The sequence below is a fragment of the Primulina huaijiensis genome, chromosome 18 (genome assembly GCF_012295235.1).
Source record: "Primulina huaijiensis isolate GDHJ02 chromosome 18, ASM1229523v2, whole genome shotgun sequence".
In the NCBI taxonomy this organism is placed as follows: domain Eukaryota; kingdom Viridiplantae; phylum Streptophyta; class Magnoliopsida; order Lamiales; family Gesneriaceae; genus Primulina; species Primulina huaijiensis.
This window is the reverse complement of record NC_133323.1, coordinates 1,847,492-1,861,374: the sequence shown is the minus strand read 5'-3', so window position 1 is coordinate 1,861,374 and position 13,883 is coordinate 1,847,492. Positions and strand designations below refer to the sequence as shown.

Genomic DNA, 13,883 nt, shown 5'->3' with positions numbered 1-13,883 from the left:
ACGAGTGCACTCGAGTCGAGCTCGAGTAGCATGACTTCAATTTTGTAGGTTCAAACTCGATTGGATGTTAAAATTCAAGCTCGAATCGTAAAAATATCGAGTTATTCAATATCGAGCTTGAAAGTATTAATAAGAATTTTAACTTTTATATCTATATGGACAAATATATCCTTAAATTATATATCAATTTTAAAAAATAAAATAACATTTCAGTTCGTGAGTCACGCAAATAAAAACAATTAAAACTCAAACTTGATTTCGAGTAAATAGACGAGTTACTGGAGGTGGATCAAATCAAAACTTCGAGTTTTGAGCCAAGAATTCAGGAGTAATTTGACTCGTTTACTAGGTAATATCAAATATGCAATACAAATGCTTTAATTCGTATACGCTCAATATGTATCTATCTCCTTTGATGATTACGAAATTCGCCCTCCAGCGATTTAACCCTCTTTCGTTTAAGTGCACCCCCGCCCATCTTTTTAAATTTTCTTTAAATTAATTTTTTTTAATTAAAACAAAATATATCCTTTAAATTGTTTTAATATGTCTAGTAATATTTTTGATTTATTATACATTTTTATTGTCATGTTTGTATTATCAATATTAATATTAATATTTTCTTTTTATTAATATTTATAATTTAATTGATTTATTAACTAACGTGTATAAATTAATAATAGTATTTAAAAAATTTAAAATTTCATGATATATTTAAATAAAAATTGAAAAAATCGATAAGACTTGAATGAGGGGCTGGGATTGGTTAGAAGTAATATCTTTTAATCGAGTTAATTACATATATACTTCTATCATAATTATAAAAAAAATCAACTAACTTAAAAATTATATATACATATTCTCAAGTTTATATCAAATTTATATTTACACTTTTTAATTTTATTATTGTTTTTTTTTTAATTATTTATTTAAGAAACAGATATTATTGTGTTGGGCTTCGGATGGGCTTCGTGCCAATTTTCAACCAATAGGGAAAGAGAATTATGATCTCTCGATCCGTGCCATATATTCAACTTCACATAATAGCCGTCCATTTGAGAGGAGAAAACACAATTCACCTCATTGATTGCCGTCCGATGAAAGATTTGATCTAAATTTCTTGACCGTTGGATGAATATTCAGCGAAATCCCAAAACTTCCAAGCTATAAATATACGTCAACCGAATACAGTTCGAGGGTTTGCTGCGTTTGCTGTGCAGAGGAAGAATACCAGAGTAGAGGTTTTCTAGCGATAGGTGATTTTTCCGTCTTTCTTTCTCTTTTCAGTTACTATTTGTTTATTGATTGTGTTTTTTCGTGTTCATCTATGAAATCTGGCTACAATTTGGATATTTATTTTGATTGAAGTTGATTTATGATTTATTACGAAATTAGGGTTTGGATTCTAGGATTAGGTTTATCTTGACTGTTCGTTTTTGTATTCTATATTGAGAAAGAACCATGTTTATATGCTCTGTTTTTTTATCGTTTTTTTGTTCTTTCAATTCGGGAAACTGGGTTTTCTTCAGAAGTTCTTGTTACTCTTGGCTTATTACATTATGTTTATATTGACAATTTATTGATTTTTGTATGTGTTGTGCGTTTTTTTAATGTTGTTATTTGCCGCTTTTACCTTACCGTTCCTTGTTCTAATTAAATTAGGGATTTTTCATATTTTGAAAGTCAGGATCAGAGTTGTTTACAGATACTAATTCGGAAGAAGACATTTCACGAATCGATTTTATTTCTGCCTGTATTTTTGTTCGGTTTGGGCAAGTTTGTTGCCCGAGTTTTTGGGATATTCGATGCATGCATTGCATTTTAGCAGCATTTGTACGTGTACATGCCTGCTGATATTTAACCAACTTTATGAATAGTTAATTATGTGATCTCACTGATCTCTGACGGTAATTTTGTTTGCTAATAACTGTAGATGGCACGTACTAAGCAAACTGCTCGTAAGTCTACTGGAGGAAAGGCTCCTAGGAAGCAACTCGCTACAAAGGTTTCTGTCCCTCATCCATTGCTCCGTATTAGTGATGCATTGTTTTGTATATGGATCTTTGTGTTTTGATTTGGTATAATTTTCTGGACCAGGCTGCCCGTAAGTCTGCTCCAACCACAGGTGGAGTGAAGAAGCCACATCGATACCGTCCTGGTACTGTTGCTCTTCGGTGAGTCATCCCTTTCTTCCGGGTAATTCAGCACTATCTGTTGTGTGAGGGTAATGTTTGACAATCAAACTGATATTTCTTGCAGTGAAATCCGGAAGTACCAAAAGAGTACTGAGCTCTTGATCAGGAAGCTTCCTTTCCAGAGGCTTGTTCGTGAAATTGCTCAGGATTTCAAGGTTAGTTTTTCCACCACCTGTTATTTTGTGTTTATATGTTGGATCATTGCAGTGGTGACGCATTGTATGAATTTTGTTGATTGGTATTTGTTTCTGTGGTTGCAGACTGATCTGCGGTTTCAGAGCCATGCTGTTTTGGCGCTTCAGGAAGCTGCCGAAGCCTACCTTGTGGGTCTATTTGAGGACACTAACTTGTGTGCCATTCATGCGAAGCGAGTGACAATCATGCCAAAGGATATCCAGCTTGCTCGCAGGATTAGGGGCGAACGTGCGTGATCTTCCTTTGTTGTCTTAACAGTGGTAATGTTGGTGTGGGATGGTGGTGTTCTTTTGTTTGCGTTCTGTTAAGAAATGTTGGGGAAGTAAGATACTTTTACTCTAGCATTAGTTATAGTTCCGGTACGTTGGGCATATGTGCATTAAATGTCATTATAATTGTTCTGTGTTGGGAGTCGGGGCAACTGTTTTGGTTGAATCTTGTTTTGTTTAACACCTCCGTTGATGAATACTTTTACAAGCCTAGTTAATCGTGTTTCGGTATATAAATTTAGTGCATTTGAAATGGACGTTAAGAAAATCTTTAAGATAAGTTTCTATGGATAACTTTTGAAAATTTCATGATGCCTTTTGCCTTGTGTTGGATGCAGTCTTGTATGGTTGATGATAAAGTGTAATTTCAATAATTTGATTAAATCGATTCTTAATTTTTTAAAATTGATTTAAGAGTAGGTATCATGAAAAACTTTTAAAGATTCCGTCCAAATAAATAAGTGAATTGCATATAAAAACAATATTTTAATAAAATATTTGTCTATGTTGAAAGGTTTTAGTTGCATGCTTTTTCTATTTAGGATTTCTGGTTAACACCCAAGTGTTTCGACCAGAAATCTTAAATCCTAAATAGAAAAATATATCGCATGCAACTAAAACCTTTCCACGTAGACAAATAGTTTTCCAGATATTTAATGAGACGAGAAATGTGATGAGACATCTCATATTGGAAGGGTACGCGAGTAGGGAATCAAGACTATAGATAGAGCTAAACAATTGGTACAAGCAGCAAACTTCTGTATAGAGAATAGCAGACCACCAGAATAGTAAACCAGTTCCTCGTTATCGGGCTTCGGGGCTTCCTTGGTCTCCTCAGAATTATCATACTACATGAGACGAATAAACCATTTCGATCAGTCACTTGATACCCATAGATCATGAAGGTAGATGTTCACCAAAAATTAACCATATGAATCTACCTGCATGTCCGAAGTCCACAAAGTGAGGTTGTCGCGGAGAAGCTGCATGACCAAAGTACTATCCTTGCATGATTCCTCACCGAGTGTATCTAACTAACTCAGCAATAGCCTCATCGAATGCCTAAATTGGTTAAAGGAAAATTAATAGGACCCCATCAAATTCAAACCAAAACAAAACCTAATTTTATTTTGCTAATAAACAGCTAAACCCTTGATTTTCATTTTCGTTTTTTCAAGAGCAATGGCGCCCACCTCCATGCCAAGACAAAATGAAATACACCTCTTAAACAAGGAGTAGATAGATATGTTCTACTTTTAAGAAAAATAATAATTAAGGTTTCTAGGTTGGCTTTCACGCGCACCTGTTATACTAGATTACAAGCTCGATCAGGGGAATTCAAAATCTCATAGTAGAACACAGAAGTTGAGAGCCAGGCCAAGGCGGATCGGATGAGTTGGAGCCAGTTCAGCATTAGCAATGTCCTGCAGGCATCAAAACACAATCTTTTCCCCAAGAAATCCCAATTAAAAGCATGAAATCCCAAGTACCATGATGCATTGACATCAATATTCTTCCACACTTCCCTCAATCATATTCATGACAAAAGAAACATTGATTTCTACCTCAGACCTCACTGATACATCCAATCGAAACCAAGCATATCAAAGATTCGATAATGTAATACACGTAATAGAAGCCACACGAGACCTCAGATTATCAAAATTATTGACCCCCAACGAAACTATAGAAATGTTAAAAAAATTATTCAAGTAATGCACCAACATTTCTCAGCACATTCCCCATTTAACAGGTTAAGCATCAGGAACTTGAAAATTTGGATGGATTCCAACCACCGAAATAACCAAACAGCGAAACATAAATTTTTGTGATTCTTACAAAACCTTTTCCAAGTTTGTATCCTAGAATCTAGATAGATAGATCACAAAACATCCAAACCACCAACAGAAAAGGAAAAAATGAAACCAAACCTGAGCTGACTTGTATGCATAGAGGGTGTTCTCGGCCGCTTCCTTGCGCTTGGCACCAGTCTTGAATTCAGACAGGTAGCGATGATAATCATCCTTCATCTTCAAGTAAAACACTTTAGATTCACCAGAGGATGCAGATCCGATGAGCTTGGTGTCTAGGAGCTTGAGAATGCCGTCCCAAACGGCCTGTGATGGTTGAGACGTGGCTCTCATCCTACTCGATAGAGGAAATGATCCGCCAGGAGGCGCGCCGCGCGCCGATAACGTTCTTTTATGCGACGGAGAGGAGGTTGCTCTCCTCAACGGACAGCTCCTCGGCGTCGTCGACGACCTTCTCCATGAAATCAACCATCTCCTCGTAGCGCTCAGCCTGCTCCGCCAGCTTGGCCATGTACACGTTCTCCTCGCGTGGAGACACCATCCAGATTTGGGGATGGAGATCGAATTGTTGAGAGAAAATATGAACGGGAACGATTTTGGACTGACTGATTTTCCAACTTTACAAGGCTTCCTGATTTTCGTAGCATGGTAGGAAATATAGTTGTTCCTAAGATAAGAAAAATGGGCTACTTGTTTGTTTGTGTGCGACGATGACAGGTAAGAAACTAACCCAATTTTGATTTCTTTAGCAAATGATTTTGGGTCGTCTCTTTCAAGAATTTATTCCAATTTTTTGTTTATTATTACTCGGATATCGAACCATTGTTCCACAATTAAGTGTAGTTTTGGAACATTACCTCAAACCAAGAATGATGATTTCATTACAAATTACAAGAAACAATAGATATTCAACTCACAGAAAGGGGCAACCGAATTCATAGCAACAATGACTATGTTCATTCATCTTTTTCTCGACATCAATATCACAAAATGTAAGAAATACAACTCTGAATATACCACCAAATGTTCAAAAATTACCACTGAGGGCTTTAGAGCGAAAGAACCAGGATCCAAAACTAGCTTCGAATAAATCAAGATGATCTACAGCACATCCTGTTCCTTTCTGGGACTATCTGCGCAGGTCCAGGGATGATGATCTTTTTCCCAGCCAAAGACGTAGGATTGTCACTACCTCGATCTTCACCAGCAGCAAGAGTTTTCTTAGTCACAATGTTAAATATCTCGCTCAACACAGTCATGAATGCTTCCTCCACGTTTGTTGCTCCAAGTGCTGATGTTTCCAAGAAGAATAGTTCTTCCTTTTGAGCAAACTCCTTGGCATCCTCGGTCGGCACGGCTCGCTGGTCTTCCAGATCAGATTTATTTCCGATCAGAATTATTACGATATTCTTGTCAGCATGAGCACGCAACTCTTCTAGCCAACGTGGTATGTGGTCAAAGGTCTGTCTTTTCGTTATGTCATACACCAACATAGCCCCCATGGCACCTCTGTAATATGCACTTGTGACTGCTCGATATCTGTTCACAATTATCAAGAAAGACAATATTATGTGCCACAGTAAAGTTCTTGCTAATTCATTTCATCTTTCTTGTGAACAATTTTAATAATAGTTATCTAAGAAGATGATTCTACAAGTTTGGGTAACACCACTTGAAATAGAATGCAACACAAGAGGGAAACCTAGAGCTTTGGCGCCGGAGAAGTAGATTCTTTACAAAAGAAAACTTTTAAGCTTTGGCATCGGGGTTTTATTTACTTGTTTGCATTAACTGAACGCAACCCAATTTTTTTGGAAAAAGGGCCAAAAATGATATCTAGAATTAATAAACCATTTATTGGGTGCATATATTCTGCATTACGGTATTGTTGCAAACTCCAAGATAATAATCCAATAACCAGCAATTTAGTTATGTCAGAGTCAACATCAAAGAAGCTCTTATACTCATAGTGGCACTACAAAAGATTACTCAACTATTTGATCTCGAAGTCTGCGTGCTTTTGGTATTTGCCATGAAATTCGCAATACAAAGGAAGATGATGAAAGGATTATGTCAGTGGGTGATGTCAAAAAGTTGCAAAACGTCACAACCTACCCAATGGGTACAAGCATGAATCATATAATTTGCAGACATGTTGACAAGGAGGAATGCAACAAATGGCGATCATAACTGGACAAGAATCATCCATAACTTGATTTCATTTGCCGGAATAGAAAACATCCAGAATTAAATCCATACATATAATCTTAAGATAGAATCCAAATGGATTCATAGCTCAAAATTGCGAGCATCTTTCAGCGAAATGGATTCTTTGATATATCATAGATAAGCAAGATCATTTAGGGTATTGTTACAGTCTTACATTCGGTATTATGACGACAAATAATAAAGAAGGTAATTTGGATGCTACAAAAACAGCCACAAAGAATAGATTGAAGAAAAAGATCGATGTCATGATCAAAATGAAGTACATTATGAGAAATTAGAATGGAAGTAGCTTCGATGAGCAATAATTCTACATGAAATAAGGAAACTGTATAATTGTTTCTGATGAATTATTTAAAGGACCACAGACTGACCAATCCTGTAGCAATCTGGACGGGTCAAAAAATATGAAAAGTCACATAAAGCTAAATGGGTCAATGGACTAGATATTTACTTTTTGATTCTATACACCATAAGTTATACATGTTAGCAGTTGTACATTCTCTCTAACTGTTAACCACTAATCACCAAAAAACAAACATTCTCAGCACATGGTTTTAGCTAATTCAACAAACTAAAGGTTATATAGAAGCCAAAATAAGTAAAACATATTGGTATTGAACAAGTAAGTGAACTCCAAAATAACCTTGTAGACTTCCTATTACAGCTGCAATCAAAATCTTTAAGTCTGATTCGAGTACAAATTGAATGAAGTGTTATCGTAATATAGCTACCCTTTGAATGATAGTTTGATTAAAAATCTGCACATCAAAAAGTAGGAAACAACACATAAAATGAAAGTCAAATATTATTTTATTTTGGAAAGTAAAAGAATTAACTGAAAAGGATTATATCAAGAGTAAAAAAAAAAGACCCAGCCAAGATCAGTTACATCATGTGTAACACACATGCTAGTAATCAACTGTACGAGAAATAATTTTCATTCGACACACACGACCATTCGGTAGACATATAAAGTTTTACCTTTCCTGGCCAGCTGTGTCCCAGATCTGAGCTTTAACAGACTTATGCTGGATGACGAGAGTTCGCGTCTGAAATTCGACGCCGATTGTAGCCTTCGAATCCAAACTGAACTCATTTCGAGCAAAACGCGACAGCATTTGAGACTTGCCCACCGCGGAATCACCGATCAGCACCACCTTGAAAACGTAATCAATTTTCTGGCTCGCATCGCCATATGCGCCACTAGCCATTTCCACTTCTGCTCTCAGTCGATCTTCCGGCCCCTGTTTTGCGTGAAAAATTTAAATGGGAAACGAGACAAGGAAACGGAAGCAACGGAGGGAGAAGATTAGATTTTTCCTCTGTAACAAAGTAGTCCAGTGGAGGTCTTGGTAGGTAAAACGATGAACTATTTTTATTTCTAAATTCAAAGATCCTTCGAAGAATATATAATTTATATTATCGTGAGATGTTTGTATATATTACAATTGTAACAAATGATGTCTTAGAAATTAAAATTATTTATTTCAATTTAAATTTATTTTTCATATTAAAATCCTATATTATATACTCCTTATTCTGTATTATTTTCTCTGTAAATCAATTTTTTTTAAGGAGTTAATCAAATTTTATTAAGGTAAATCTTAAAATTAACATATTTTTCATAAAAATAAAATAAATATACCGCACGCGCGGACAGGAGAAGAGAAGATAACTAGCACGGATGAATGAAGATGGCGAGAGCACGTAAACTTTACACTCACACGGTCGTATGACGGACGGAGGATAATTAGAGTGTTCAACGATGCAATGCCCAAACAAATTCTTGATGTCGGCAACCCCTTATTCACTGATGAATTTTCCTGATTTTCAAACCAAGTCTTCATCTTTTTGTCCCTGGAATAGAACCCAGAAAATTCATTGTGGCCCAAAAGCCAATCACAGCTTTTACGGTGAAAATGCATCTGAAAAGATGCCATCTTTTCCTCCAAAAGTGAAAAATATAACGAGCACATCGAACTCTTTTGTGAAACACTGTGTCAAGCTTCGACTCAGTTCTTCCTATCGCCACTTGCACGGCTCAGTTCTTGTTGTTGGTGCTATTCTAGTAAGGTGTTTCTTCTCTTCCTGCCTTCCTAGTTTCTGTTTGGGATTTACTTTATAACTTTTTTGTGAGAAAATGGTGCACTTGCTCATCATGAATGAATATAAGAATCTGCTTTTTGGTTGTTTAATGGAACAAAATGATCCCCATCTTGTATTGGAATAAAGATGTCTACGTGTTTGTTGAAAGGTTTAAACTTCTGAGTCGGTGTTTGAGAGCCTTTCTTTTTCTTTGTTTTTGTGCGAAATTGGAAATGACATGTATTCACTTTCTGATGATGTTATGCAACTAAACTACACATAGTTTTGACCGTGATTCTTATTTTGCTACCTTTTGGTTTTATGAATATATCAGTGGGGATGGAGATTTATGGTTGTGGTGGTGGATTAAACGTTATATCGGAAAACTTGATCAAAGCGAGTGAGGAACTACTGACTTAAGTTTTTGTTGCAGACCTTTTTACATATATAGATGTATAGAGAAGTCTCGAAGTAGCCTTTCGTGATGGTTTCTCTTGGAGCCGCAGTCACACTCTTTTTTATTTAAAGACACAGCACTAACCAAAAGAATTCTAAAATGATTGGGTTTGTAATGGTCCACATGCTATTTTGCATCAATTGACAATTCAGAATTCTAAAATGAGTTGGGTTTGTAATGGTCCGCCTATTTTGCATCAATTGAGTCTATCTGTTGTTATCACAATGGAACAGCAAAATAATTTACGGATTTGAACGATCTTTTCAGCCGTGAATTTTGTATGAGAGAGACTCATAATTAATGACCGCTGTCTTTAGCAATATTGATTTTAGATATGTTCAGTGATAATTTAGATTAATTACTAATAATTAGTTTGAAACATTGAAAGAAGGCGCCATAGTGATATGGTGAATTGATGTTTAGAAACATTACCTATTGGACATTGAATGAGTGTGGATTGAAGGTCGGAACATGTGAATGAAATATGTATCAACCAGAATAAAGTGGAGTTCCATATCATCATAGAAAGACATCTCACCGTGACACTATATTACATCATAAACTAATTCACTGATGTTTACTTTCGTGCCATTGTCCGCAAGTGAAACCATTATTTTCAGGGTTTGTGTTTGACCGTCCTATCCCCTATCATTTATTTTACTTGCTATAACCACATGTTCCATAATTTTGTTGTTAAAGACACTTCTTGTGTCTTAGTTTTGGCCAATCCGCCCATGCATGTCAACATTACTATTATCGGATTTTTTCGTTCTTTTATCAAAACTGAAATCATATGATATTTGATGCTTAACTTGAACTTTATTACCACAATATATTTTGAACTTAATTAGGATCCTAATCAGGATTTGCCCATTGTTTGATAGGATTGTGTTCATATCTGCCAGATGGCTCATTTCCGTATCTTGTCCAAGATTTGTTTACTTTGTTAGTCTTTTTGTCTATATAATTTTTAATGCATCATATGTTGAATTTCTGCAAAATTTTATAATTTTGATCATATGTAATTATGAGTTGATTTGGTTATTGACTGCCAAAACATAATGTGAAGTTTCCTTCTCGCAGGGAAATTTACAGCTTTTATAAAATGTTGCAGGACAGGCCTATAATAGAGTGCTTGCTGGTACTTGATGACTCTCGTATTCCTGAAGAAATTGATGATCCTTCTGTCCATATAATCCGAGTCAACTCGGTGGTTATGAGTAAACTTTCCGGTGTTCAGTCGACTGATTCTGTTGATTTCATTGCCTTGGTGAGATTTCCTACAACATTTCATGTTGCCAGCAACAACCTACATGAAGAAGATTGCCGGAAATGGTTTTCTTTTCCACATAGAATACTGGTTCTTGATGGAATACAGGTACCCTTATATCTTTCTTATTCATAATTGTTGGTTTATATGCCTCAGCTACTTCCCTATGATTTAAGACTCAGGTAAATGATATCTGAGTAATGTCATCATCACAACACAAAACTTAGTCCCAAACTAACTGGCACTGTTAAGTTACTGTTCTTAAATTTGAAAATTTTGGGCAAGAACATTTCATCTAATTTTTTCTTGATTTGAGCCCCTAAACTTGTTGATTATAATTTATAGGCATATGTTTTTGACTTGAATGAACTCTTGATGATTTTTACTTCCATCGTTGCTTATTTGTGCCAACACCAGATTTTACATCACCTCTTAAAAGGCTAAGCAAGAGGTTGCTGCTAGGAAAATTCTTTGAAGGTTCTCATGCAATAAGAGATAATACCTCATGAAGATTAGAATAGTTCTATCTACTTCTATATTTCAGATGGATGCTGATGTCATAAATAGGGTTACTTTAGTAGAATATCAAGTTGCTTGTTGCATCATGTATGAAATGTTTAGCTCGTTGATTTTATGTTAGTGTTTTTGAAGATAAAATGAACTGACATCGAATGCTATTTTATGCAGCAACACTTTGGAAATCCACATTTTTTATTCTATTCTTGCTTAAACTTTGGCAAAGTCTAACCTTGACATTCAATTAGTTTTGAATAAAGTATCTATGCTAAGAATACTGGGGAAAATTTAGCCATTAAATGACTGCATTTCTGTTTTTGAGCAGCGTCTCTGAACAAATATGACTGTTTATTTCAGGACCCTGGCAACCTTGGTACACTACTTAGATCTGCTACAGCTTTTAGATGGGTGAGAAATTAATTTCCATGTAAATCTGCAATGGTTTTTCATGCTTCTAGTTTGAAATATTTGGTTTTGTATTCTTGCCTGACCCCCTTTTTGAAGAACTAAGTGGAGTTACATATAATGTTTGAGTAGCCTCTTTTCATTTACTTCTTTGCGGCGATTGTTAGCATTTTTTAGCCATCGGTGAATGCTTGAGCTAGATTTCATTTTCCTTTTCGATTAGAAATTTTATTGGTTTAAAATTATTTAAATGATAACATTTAAAACTTCATCCTTGGTGGATCCATATGTCTAGCTTTTGGATCCCAAATTTCTTGTTCTGGAATGGGTGGTTACATCTGTTATCCGAAGGATGGTTGCTCCTATAAAGAATAGTCTTGTTAGTTGTTGCATATCCTTATGGAAAGTATTATTTCTTGGAATAATTGAATTCAACTGTTAATTTTTCAGTTAAAGGAATTTGAAGAAGTTGGAGAAGCCAATTATTGCAGCGCCTTTTTTTCCTGGCAATCATTATATCAGAAATTAATTTTACTATTTTCGTAATATGAAGTACAAATGGCTGTATTACGACATGGCACAACGTTCAAGTTTATGTTAATCATACATGTCACTCAATAGGAGCGGGAGATATATTTAACCAACAAAGAACAATCAGCTAAGTATCTGACCTGCACATGAAGGGAGTGTTCATATAAAAATTAGAAAGTGTTGTGGGCCGACTTCCCTCTAGTTCGAGGTTTTAGGAAAGTTTGCTCAAGTAGCACTATCGTTCATTCACAAAGGGCACAATGTGTAGCTCAAGAGATGCAACTACAGTCAAGAAAGAATTTGTGGACTTGCTGTATCTAATGATTATGTTGGATGAATACTAGAGGCAGATTTTGGTATTGGCATGCCGAAGGATCATCTTACTTTTGATGAAGCTATGATTTTTCACAAGCTTAAAAGTCGTAGATTATCCAAGATGAGAGGTGTTTCAAGAGTAATTTAGGCCGTTAAAAAGCAAGGTTTGTTATGTTGGGACTCTGAGAAAAAACTGCAGAATTTCATTTTTGGTTTTTCCGAAGGTACCAGTTTGACCGAGGAAAAATATTTGTCGTTTCTGTTATGATAAAAGTGAATTGCAAACATTTCACGCTTCTGTTATGATAAAAAGTGATGCCTAATATTATTGGAAATTTGGAACTCGAGTTTGTGGCACATATTAATGCTTTGGTTGGTTTCATTTCCAATGTTATATCAGATTTGCGGGGTTAAATATTTTCTTCATTTTCATTTCATACTCTTTGCCTCCTTGACCTCCTTACAAATTCATAATTTCAACAGGGTGGTGTGTTGCTGCTTCCTGGTTGTTGTGATCCATTCAACGAGAAAGCACTTCGAGCCAGTCGAGGAGCCTGCTTTCATATCCAAATTATTACTGGTAATTGGACACACATAGAAACTCTAAGAAAAGAATTTCAAATGAAAATGTTGGCTGGCCATCCTTCAATTGGTGATAAACTGAATCCAGTGCTTAAACTTTCCAATGAGTTGGCAGATTCTTTAGCAGAATTGCCTCTTTGCCTGGTGTTAGGCAGTGAAGGAATTGGCCTTTCTGAAACCAGTAAGAGTTCGTGTGAGCTTGTGAGCATTCCAATGGCTGGAGAATTCGAGTCTTTGAATGTTTCAGTAGCTGGTGGCATCTTCATGTATATGTTGCAACCTGAGAACCATGTAGTTGTTTGACTTCCAAGCAAGATGATTCTTTTTGTCGGTAAATGGTACTGAGAAGATCTGTTAAAATCGAGAATTTGGTTCTGGTACCACCCATATACCAAAATGAGAAGGATATGCGGAGGATTTACCATGGAGATCATCAAGCATTTTGGTTCTCAAATGGTATTTATACCGGGAAAATGTTACTTTTAATCTTGTTGAGCTCCAAGAAGCCTAGAACCTGCTATATCTAAACATGAACCACAAAGGATGTCACAGCGGTAGGAGTTGCAATTTCTTACTCTTCATGTGATTTTTGTCAATGATGAACTTGCCTTTTTGGGTCTAGTTGTTCGCCTTTACCCTCATTTGTTTCATACTGAACAAGAGATATCTGTCTAGTTTTACCTTAGATGACGTCTCTTTCTCAGGCTAATGGTAACGACTTGTAGGGGCAGGTATTCAGTTATCAAGGATTATTTGCAGCCATTTTCTTCTTCTTTTTTTTTTTTTTGCTTTTTAGAGAAATGATAGGATTCTATCATCTGAGGTTACCATGTTAATGCTTTGTCCTTTGTAATTCGTACTTTGTATTACGGGGGTGCGATGGAGTTTAGTTGAATTGAAAATATAATATTGCATCATTGGCATATTTCACCTCTAAACATATTCGTTGAGCGGGCACTATGTACTCTTAAAGTTTTGGTACATTTAATGCATTTTCAAAATAAATATGATAACAGGAGATCT

At 35.7% G+C, this 13,883-nt stretch overlaps 3 protein-coding genes, 1 long non-coding RNA gene and 1 pseudogene across 6 annotated transcripts; 2 read left to right on the top strand and 3 right to left on the bottom strand.

Moving 5' to 3' along the window:
• Positions 1–1,132: 1,132 nt before the first annotated feature.
• Positions 1,133–2,877, top strand: LOC140965047 (histone H3.3). Its single transcript, XM_073425091.1, has 5 exons — positions 1,133–1,256; positions 1,934–2,005; positions 2,098–2,174; positions 2,260–2,350; positions 2,456–2,877. The coding sequence occupies exons 2-5, from the start codon at positions 1,934–1,936 to the stop codon at positions 2,624–2,626; spliced, it is 411 nt and encodes a 136-aa protein (XP_073281192.1). The 5' UTR covers positions 1,133–1,256; the 3' UTR covers positions 2,627–2,877.
• Positions 2,878–3,200: 323 nt separating this feature from the next.
• LOC140965045 (14-3-3-like protein 16R) lies at positions 3,201–5,011 on the bottom strand (annotated as a pseudogene).
• Positions 5,012–5,328: 317 nt separating this feature from the next.
• LOC140965046 (ras-related protein Rab11D-like) lies at positions 5,329–8,073 on the bottom strand. Its single transcript, XM_073425090.1, has 2 exons — positions 7,681–8,073; positions 5,329–6,009 (listed from the first exon to the last, which is right to left on the bottom strand). The coding sequence occupies exons 1-2, from the start codon at positions 7,908–7,910 to the stop codon at positions 5,562–5,564; spliced, it is 678 nt and encodes a 225-aa protein (XP_073281191.1). The 5' UTR covers positions 7,911–8,073; the 3' UTR covers positions 5,329–5,561.
• On the bottom strand, positions 6,324–7,674 carry LOC140965048 (uncharacterized). The gene is made up of 2 exons (XR_012172956.1): positions 7,166–7,674; positions 6,324–6,736 (listed from the first exon to the last, which is right to left on the bottom strand). It is a non-coding gene; the product is annotated as an uncharacterized lncRNA (long non-coding RNA).
• Positions 8,074–8,365: 292 nt separating the features above from the next.
• On the top strand, positions 8,366–13,785 carry LOC140965043 (uncharacterized). Of its 3 annotated transcripts, none has more exons than XM_073425088.1 (4): positions 8,366–8,767; positions 10,356–10,619; positions 11,385–11,435; positions 12,762–13,785. In XM_073425088.1, exons 1-4 carry the CDS (start codon positions 8,465–8,467, stop codon positions 13,161–13,163), a joined length of 1,020 nt encoding a protein of 339 aa, XP_073281189.1. In that variant the 5' UTR covers positions 8,366–8,464; the 3' UTR covers positions 13,164–13,785. The 3 variants fall into 3 exon arrangements, with proteins under 3 accessions (XP_073281189.1, XP_073281188.1, XP_073281187.1); XM_073425087.1 differs by having other exon boundaries at positions 8,366–8,772; positions 10,361–10,619; XM_073425086.1 differs by having other exon boundaries at positions 8,366–8,772; positions 10,325–10,619.
• The last annotated feature ends 98 nt before the right edge of the window (positions 13,786–13,883 follow it).